General features: G+C 43.9%; 1 protein-coding gene across 1 annotated transcript; it reads right to left on the bottom strand.

Moving 5' to 3' along the window:
• Positions 1–539: 539 nt before the first annotated feature.
• Positions 540–6692, bottom strand: LTO1 (LTO1 maturation factor of ABCE1). The gene is made up of 5 exons (XM_054275600.1): positions 6642–6692; positions 5159–5264; positions 4289–4359; positions 3725–3842; positions 540–3400 (listed from the first exon to the last, which is right to left on the bottom strand). Exons 1-5 carry the CDS (start codon positions 6680–6682, stop codon positions 3332–3334), a joined length of 405 nt encoding a protein of 134 aa, XP_054131575.1. The 5' UTR covers positions 6683–6692; the 3' UTR covers positions 540–3331.
• Between the last annotated feature and the right edge of the window lie 2836 nt (positions 6693–9528).

Consider the following 9528-nt stretch of genomic DNA (forward strand, 5'->3'; position numbering starts at 1 on the left):
ATTATCACACTTAGAGAATAAACACTCCAGTGATTAAGGTGAGAGCATTCCCAGTGCAATGTCAGATATTCAGCTACAAACGAACTGACTGTGCAAGCCAACAAAACAGCACACAGAGCTTTTATTATTATTTTTATTATCACCCCAGGCTAGGCTGGTCCTGCAGTTCCAAACCCTGGGACACACTGAAGTGCTTCAGCAGTGCTTTGCTCCAGTTGGCTTTTACACATCGGTCCCAGACACCACAACTTGCAACTGGGAACCTGCTGAACTCCTCTCACACCTCCCAAATCCCCTTTTTCCTTGGTGATACATCCACTTCTGTGGGAATGTGTACTGTCACAACTTTATCCATTAAAAAAACAACTCTGGCAGACTGTAAAATGAGAATCTTCATGGTTACTTGCCAAACTATGAAAGCTGAAGTTTTAAGCTGCAATTAGACCAGCAGCCATGGTTGTAAGAAGTTGCAAAGGGCACTATTCAAAAGGCACCAAGAATAGAAAGAATTTGAAAACAATACCAGAAATATTAAGTTCTTACTCTAAAGCACTGTGGGATATTAGGGTGCAGGCAGACTTTTGACAGATGGATTTCCCTTTATTCCAGTGCAGGAAGTTGCATTTCCAGCCAAAGTGTAAATAAGCATTCATAAACACAGGGCAGGCTCAAACTCTCTCTTGCATCTCTTCAAAAACCAAAACCTACATAAACCTTGAAACTGATTTAGTGGAAAATTAAAACTCAAAATGTAATTTCACATTGAAATTATCACAACCTTGTTTCAGAAAAACAGATCAGGATTCAAATGAGCCAGAGTACCTCTACAGGGCTGGTTTTGAAGCAAACAAGCATACCTAGGTTCTTTTTTTTCTGATTTATTTCACTTGTTTCTGTCGATTATAGATATTCACGAAGATGGAATTTATCACCTTTAGTACAGCTGACAAGGAATGGAAAGGAAGTTGCTTCATGAAGACAGAACAAGAATTGTGCTTGGGAACTTTACCAAATGGTATTCAAAGTTTACCTCTCTGCTGCTGCCTCAAAATTCACTATTTCTTGTACTCATCACACATTGCAGAAAGGAAAATTACAACTCTTCTGGATTGCCATGACTTCAGCAGCTAGCAGTAATGAGCTGTGTATCCACCTTTTAATAAAATTCCATATTCCACAGGCTCAGCTGAGAGATGATCACAAAGAGACAAAACAAGCTAGAACTCAGTCCAGGCAAGTCAGAAATTGGTGAGTGAAATGTTTCAAACATTCCTCCCTAACTACTGAGCTGTAAGCAGGGCTGGTGAATGAGTACAGAGATATATTCTGAAGTCTTACTTCTGCGAAATTTCAAACTTCTTGGACAATCAGCACCAAGCCACAATCTCAGTGTCCTGCTTTATTAATAACAAGTATCATAATGTACAAGGTTGCATGGTTTTCTATGTCTTTGTGACCCTAAGACAAAGACAAATGAATATTCTTGATGTAACCTGGGCTATAAATCAGGCATACCCAAAACCTCAGCTGTAAATCAGGCATAAAAACACCTCTTCAGAATGCTGGGAATGTTCCACTGCCACAGCACTGAACGTGACACAAACCCCCACAAATCACTGCAGAAAACAAAAAAAAATGGCACTGAAGAAAGCACACAACTGCACATCCAACAGAATTTTGAATTGTACCTCATTTAATAAACTAAATCAGGCCCACACAAGGTGTGAAACAGAAGATATGCAGAAAAATACAGACTCATGGAAGAAGAGACTCCATCCGTGTGTCCACACAAATGAAACTTAATTAAAGACCTAATTAAAAAGAATAAAGACCTAACAGATAACCCTAAACTTGGTATATCCTAGCTGGAAACCCTGGTTGATACAATACTTATAGTATAGTATATATACATGTATTTGCATAATAATTTATTATGTATGTTTTTAAATAGAACTAAAGCAATACAAGAAAATTAGCCACCAAACCAATTTTCCAAATAAAGTCACCGCCCGAGTGCCAGAGACCCTTTCTCTCCTGAGCTGAACAAAAATAATTGTGTTTGATACAATCTCTGGAGCAGCACCTTGGCTTGTCACCCACATGTCACACACTTCTATTAAACAAATGCTCCACCTGGAGCTCTCACAACCCTGCCCTTGCTTTTACAGACATTTTAGCAAATGAGGAAACAAGTAAAAATTCATTCCTGCCTCAGTGTTACTTCAGTGCAAAGATATTCTCCACATAATTAGAATCATCATGAGTGTGTACACTCTGTACTATTTTAACCACTTCACCTATTTGTGAGCTCCTACAATCCCACACATCCACTAGATGGCTCTGACACTGCCTGTGGGGATCAAAATTCACATGTAAGACAATTAAACAAGCCACAAACCTCAAATCTGTCTTTGATTTTCATATTTCATATCAAATTCATAAGGCTGAACCCATGCCATGCAGGCAGAGCCAGACACACACAGGGTACAGGTGGTAAAAGGAATTCTGGAATTCCTCACTGGAATGCAAAGACATCAGCAGCCCAAGGCAAAGCCTGTTCCAGGCACTCCTCTCAGCTAACACAGCTGGCAGCATCCAGTGGTTTGGAATGAGACTGAAGTTGTCACTTTTCAAGGCTGGCACATAAAAAGCTGGTCTGTGTGAGAGGTACTGACAAATATAGTCAATGAGAATCACAACTCTCCTGGCAGTCATGTTCATCTCATCCATCATTTAAACTGGTAACTTGTAGGCAAGTGGTTGGATTTTGTGGAGTTTGCTCCCTTCCCCCATCAGTCTGCAAAACTATTGGAAAATCCAGGTGCAAATTCCATATTCTAAGCAGGTATCTTCATGCTTCTCCTCTGCATTCTGATCTCCTTTGTCATTCCATCTTCTCCCCACAAAAATGTTTCCTGCTGCAAAGTCTGCAGGGAGTTGATTTTACTTTCCTTCACCCACAGCACGTACACATTGTGTAAACTGAATCATCTGCATACACAGATTTTTAAGTTACAGACATCCTTTAAACAAGGAAAGTGTGCAAATGCTTGTTTTCCTTTTGAGGAATTATCAGTAAAAGACTAGCAAAGAATTAAAACAAACATTTCTATTTAACAGATTTACACACTAGTGTGTGTAATATCCTAAATAAAAGTTGGAGATAATAAATGTTAAATAATACTGCAAGTCCAGTGATTTTTCACTTCCCCTTTAACATCTCTTCACTATTTTGATTTTTTTTTTTAATATAAAAGTAGATAGACAGTTTTCCAGTTCTGTTAATGTTTCTTTTCCTTTGGTCATCCACGATTATCTTCATCTGTTGCATTCAAAATGTCAGTGAAGATCTCTCATTACCGAGTCTAAAATCAGACTGAATATTTAGCATTGAACAAACCTAAAAAGGAATACACAGAAGTGTTTCAAAGGGTCTGTTTTTTAAGAAGAATGTTCAACAAAACTCCCAATTGCTCCATTTATCACCTTCTGATCCCACTTGTAATTCAAATTCTCAAAGATTATTTCCAACTTGCTTTTTAAAGATTTTTTTCCTTTATTTTGCATTTGCTATTGCTTGGGAAATTTTGCAACTGTCAAGGATTTTCACTTCAAGTATTTTGCTATGATTGCAGAATGGGAATAATAACTGCTCCACAAAACTTTGGAGTGGCTTTAGAAACTAAGTTTCTCAAAAATTAATTTATGTGCTAAAATTACAAACCTGTTTAAATTTTCCTCTGATTTTTTCCAGATCTTCTTGCAGCTTATCATAAGTGGGGTCTTCATATGGGAATTTCTGAATCATCCCTATTAATGAATCCAGAGCCCTTAGCTTTTTGCTAGAAAAAACAAAATTAATCTAATTAAAAGAAAACACAATGATCCTTACACAGGAGTTTTTTGAAACAGTATCGCTATGAAAATTACACTGATATGTAATAATCCAGAGCACAAAACCCAGCCCTCCATCCTTCTTTAATTCAACTTTCAGCCCACTGTCAGGTGTGTTCCATATTCTTAAATAAGAAATTATGCAAACTAGGAATTATTCCAAATTGGGAATCAAGCACAATTGACAGATTTAAGGCTTCCATTTCAACTTACCAGTCCAAAGTTGAAAAATATTCAAGAATCAACAAATTGATTACATGACTGGGCAAAATAAAGAAATGCAACCAAAAAGGCAATTCTGGCAGACAGATTAATCAGAATGGGACAGAAAAAAAAGATGTGAAGAGAAGAATGGAAGTCACAGTGAGATGACTTTAAGCCTTTTTAACCTCACCTGTTCTTTGGATCTGTGCATTTCTGGAGCAGACAGTGCCACGTCAGTGCAAACCCAAGGTAGCAGCCAATCTGAAATTAATTTTACAGAGTCATGAGGGAAAGAAAAAACCACAAAGGACACAGAGCATAGACAGGGGAACAAAAATAAAGCACTACACTGTATCTCACTCTTTGGGAAAATAAACCCTGGGTACACAAACGTGTTTCCAAGCTGGAAAGGCTGGCAAGTACAAGGTAACCCAAGCCACCCTCTCAGTTGATGTGTTTAATCCTGCCTCCCTCTAGAGCTTTCCCAGTATGAGGAGATCACAGCAATTCTCTCTTATGGTTTGTCCAGGACCATTTTGTACAAACCATCCAGCTCTGGTGACTGCTGTTTGGCATTCTCATCCTGTAGCTGTGACAAACTGGAGAGGACATATGGGACAAGCTGAGGTGCCTCCCCACCAGTGTCCAGTCCCTGAATTGCTAGGAATGGTTATTGATCCAGGCGTGCAGAAGAGGAGCAGTGCCACAAACCCTCACAGCATCGCAATTAACAAAGAGTGCAGGAGACACACACACCTGCCTCTCTGTGGTTCCAGATTCCATGATTTTCCCTATGCTGGGCCACAGGAGATGGTACTGGGGGGGCAGCAGAACCTTTAGCCATAAATTTGGGAAAAAATATTACCAAAGCTCCATGCAGCAAATAAGCTGAGAAAAAACAAGTGCATCTACTGAGCTCTCCAGCTCAAAACAGCTTTATGGGTCCTCCTGGACACAGACATAGCAGTGAAACACAGCAGGCCTCAGCCTGGAAATTTCTGTGTGGCTGTCATTTTCTTATGACAAGAACATTGCAGTGCTGAAGAGTTTCCCCACTTACCTCTGAGCCCATCCTGGCTCCGTGCAGTGCTCCGTGCCTCCTGCCCTCAGCCATGCCAGCGTGGCTGCCCTCTGCAAGCCCCTCCTGGTAGCCCTCCCCGTGGAACCTGGGAGAGCAGAACCACAGCTTGGTTAATCTCCCTGTGGAACCTGGGAGAGCAGAACCACAGCTTGGTTAATCTCCCCGTGGAACCTCGGAGTGCACAACCACAGCTTGGTTAAACTCCCTGTGGAACCTGGGAGAGCAGAACCACAGCTTGGTTAATCTCCCCATGGAACCTGGGAGTGCACAACCACAGCTTGGTTAATCTCCTGTCCAGTCACACTGCACACAAGTGGCTCCTGGCAACAGAAACGTGCATTGCCTCCAAATCGTAGAAATACCACATAAAATCAATTTAAATCCCAGAATCACAGGCTTGTTTTGGTTGGGAAAGACCTCTGAGATCATTCAGTCCAACCTTTGAATGATCATCACTGTGTCAAGCAGCCCAGAGCCCTAAGTGTCACATCCAGCTGCTCTTTGGGCACCTCCCAAAGTGGTGACTCCAGCAGCTCCCTGGGCTGCCCCTTCTAAGGCCTGACAACCTTTTCCATGAAGAAATTCCTCCTTATGTCCAACTTAAACCTCCTCTGGAGCAGTTCAAGGCCACTTCTTTTTGTCCTATCACTTGTAACCAGGAAGTAAAGTCTGGCCCCACATGGGGGGCTCCTGTCAGGGAGTTGTAAGAGAGAAGGTTCTCCCCGAGCCTTCTTTTCTCCAGGCTGAGCCTCCCCAGCCACTTCTCATCCGACTTGTGCTCCAGAGCCTGCCCCAGCTCAATTCCCTTCTCTGGACACTCTCCAGCACCTCAAAGTCTTTCTTGTAGCGTGGGACCCACAACTGACCCCACAATTCAATGTGGGGCCTCAGCGGTGCCCAGAACACGAGGATGGTCACTGCCATGCTCCTGCTGACAATGCCAGGATGCCATTGTCCTTCTTGGCCACCTGGGCTCGTGTTCAGCAGCTCTCTGCCAGCACCCCCAGGCCCTTTCCCTCTGGGATGCTTTGCAGGGACTCTCCGGCTATCCTGGAAGGCTGCAGAGGGCTGAGGCGGCCCAAGGACCCGGCACTCGGCCTTGCTGACCCTCACCCCGCTGCTCTCAGCCCATCAACCCAGCCTGCCGGCGTGGGTCCCTCTGTGTGCTGACACCAATTCCCCTGGCAGCCTGTCCCAGCGTCCGACCATCCCCTGCATGAAGAACCCGTCCCTAACACCCAGCCCAAACCTCCCCGTCTCAGCTCCAGGTCGTTCGCGCCGCTCGCTCCCTCAGAACGCGCAGGGAGGCGAATTTTCCCCGCCGTCCTCCTCGGGCTCAGCGCTCGCCCTCCTTTCCCTGACGCTCCCCTGGCAGCTCCCAGAGGGAAGCGGAGCGCCGGGGGAGCCCCGCGCTGTAGAGAAGCCGCTGTGGGGCCGCTCCAGGCTGGCTCCGTGCTCCCACCTCTGCTCGGCCATCACGATCCCATCGAACAGGTCGGCCATGGCGGCGCGGGGCACGCCGGGAGCGTACGGCGCGCGGGAGGGGGCGTGGCTCATAATCATAGACCACGCCCCTATGGCAAGCCGCGCCCCCACACGCGACGATGGCGTGCGGCCACCAGGGGGCGCCCGAGCGCCGCCACAGATCCCCGGCCGTCCGTGGGGAAACGTCGGTGTCCCAGAAATCCCACCCAGCGTTCCAAAAATCCCGCCCAGTGTGCCAAAAAGCCCACTGTGCCTCCCAGAAATCCCACCCTGTGCCTCAAAGCGGTGTCCAGATGTCCCTGAGTTCCGCCCTGCCGTGCGGAGCTGGGTCCAGTGCCCCGGCTTGCTGTGGGTGAGGAGCCTTGTCCTGGTATCCAGCCTGAGCTTGAGGCAGCTCCATGCCGTTCTCCCGGCTGCTGTCGCTGGTCAGGGAATGATAGAGTTTGCACATCTCTCTCATGTAACATTGGTGTCTGTGGCTTTCAAGAAGTGTATTTTGGGTGTGTCCCCACAATTGTTTTCTGTGAGGGTGGTGCGGCCCTGGCACAGGCTGCCCAGAGAAGCTGTGGATGCGCCATCCCCGGGAAGTGTCCAAGGCCAGTTTGGATGGGGCTCTGAGCAACGTGGAAAGGTGTCCCTGCCCCTGGAATTAAATGATCTTTAAAGTCCCTTCCGACCCAAACCAGTCTATGATTCTAAAACATAAATATTTTTGGTGTTATTACCCACCCAAACTGTAGTGTGTCCTTCTAGGCTGCTCTGTTTAAACACTTAGAAATTGTTACAGATCAACACCAGTCAAGGGAAACATTCATACTCATTTACAAGCACGTGTTTTAAAGTTAACTTATTCTGTTTTCCAGAGACTTAATAAAATGTGGCTCTGGGTCACACTATTCTACCACCCTGCTGTTAGAATACATATATTTTTGAGGAGAAAAAAAGGGAATTTTTATTTAATTTATCAAGTTGCTCCCCATTCATATGAAAAGTACACTGGCAGAGTAGAAAGAGTGGCCCCCAAATTATCCACTAACAGGGTTTCAATTATTTGAGCAGAGGTAAAATGGACACTGTGACTTTGAATTGATTTATAGGTTTTCACACTTCCTCCCAGTGGAAATGAAGACGCTCAGTATCCCCTTTCCCGCTCCTCTAGCAACTCGTATTTGCACATCACAGCTTCCAGCTGAGACTTCCCAAGGAGACATTTGACACCTGAGCTTTAAAAACGTTTCGGGGCTGTAAAATGTTCTGTTGCAAATGAAAGCACCTCCATTGTCCCCCTGCCTTTGAGCAGCTCTGATGGGCAGGGGATGGGGTGTGCTGATGGGTGCTGCTGCTGGTGTTTACATTCCCACAGAACCAAAGGTGCTTTTTGGAGGTTTTGCACGCCCGGTTCCTGACCGAGTCAGGCGTCGCAGGGCAGGGGAAGCGTTTCCCAGCAATCCTCCAACCTCAAGCCGAGATCTTGTCAGATTTTATAAGCAAAACAGCCAGATTTGGTCAGAGCTGGGATGGGAAAACTCCAACGAAAACTGGAGCTCTCCAGGAAGTGGTATGGGTTAATTTAGCTCCTGGCATTCTTCCCTCTGTCTGAGTAAATATTGAGCCAACCTCTAACCGTGCTGTTGCCGGAAAAATCATCATGCTGCCGCTGGAAGAATGTAAGCCAAAGGTGTCAGCAAATAGGGTCACAAGAGAGCTCAAGATGATGTTTCCAAAATGTAAGGTTGCCTGTCTTTGCACCCTTGAGAAATATTCACAATGTTACACCCACTTAAAAAATCTCTCACTGGGTCAATTAAACTGTGTACCCTCCAAACTCCATTATTTGCCATGTTTCCTGTCAAATCTGTGCAAGTTTTTAGCAGAAAAGTGATTTTTCTTTTCTTGTCCCAACTTCAAAAGTTCATTCTTATATTGTTTTCTGGCTTTTTGTGTTTTGTTTGTTTTGCTTTTTTTTTTTTTTTAAGAAAGGTTTTGAAAGGCGTTCAAAGAATATATAGTGACTGATCAAAACTGGAAATGAAACCCCCTGAAATTTGAAAAGTTTTGGAATAAAACAACCTGGAAATCAGAACTACGTCTTCCAGCAAACGAGGAGTAGGAGCCCTCCGGATGTGTGGCAGTGGCTCAGCACAAAAGAGAATGGGAAAACACCATGGGAGGTGTTTGCCGGCCAAGAAATCTGCTGTTCCTGTGTCTCACAGCATTTCCAAATGGAAACATTCAGGCTCTTTTCCTGCCAGAAACTGACATCTTTTTCAGGCAAAACACACCACTTTTCTCCCTGGCAGCACTGGTTAGAATGGTTCCCATTTTTAAATGGGAGCAGCCTTCTACCCAGAGGATTTTTTTTGTCAAGGGAAGTGGTTGAGTCACCATCTCTGGAGGTATTTAAAAGATGTGTGGATGTGGCACTTGTGGAGAGACAGAAGAGTCAAGCAGATTTCAGTGTTGAAGATGATTTTCTCTTTTATTGCAAATGTACACATTACACTAATGATAATGCACAGAAATTTAAAAATTAGCTAAAATTACAGCTATTTTAAAATTGGCTATTGTTGGCTAAAATTCTGTTGATTACAAAACTGCACAAGATTTGTTACAACTAAAAAACCTATATTCAAAACTATATAAATAGAATCTTGAGCATAAATAACAGTAACAAAATAAACAGATGTACTTATTCAATAAATTAATTATAAATATTGCATTGGCAATGAAGTGCTAGGTCAGAAAAACACCGGTATTTCCAGTAAAGCTTTTTTTTTTTTTTTTTTTTTTTTTTTTTTTTTTTTTTATTGGTACAGAAACCTCTCTTATAAATGAACCTTTGGAAACAAGTAGAATCCCTGAAC

The sequence above is a fragment of the Melozone crissalis genome, unplaced genomic scaffold, assembly GCF_028551555.1.
Source record: "Melozone crissalis strain CALT ecotype California unplaced genomic scaffold, PUWL_Pcris_2 ptg000018l_1, whole genome shotgun sequence".
Classification (NCBI taxonomy): Eukaryota; Metazoa; Chordata; class Aves; order Passeriformes; family Passerellidae; genus Melozone; species Melozone crissalis.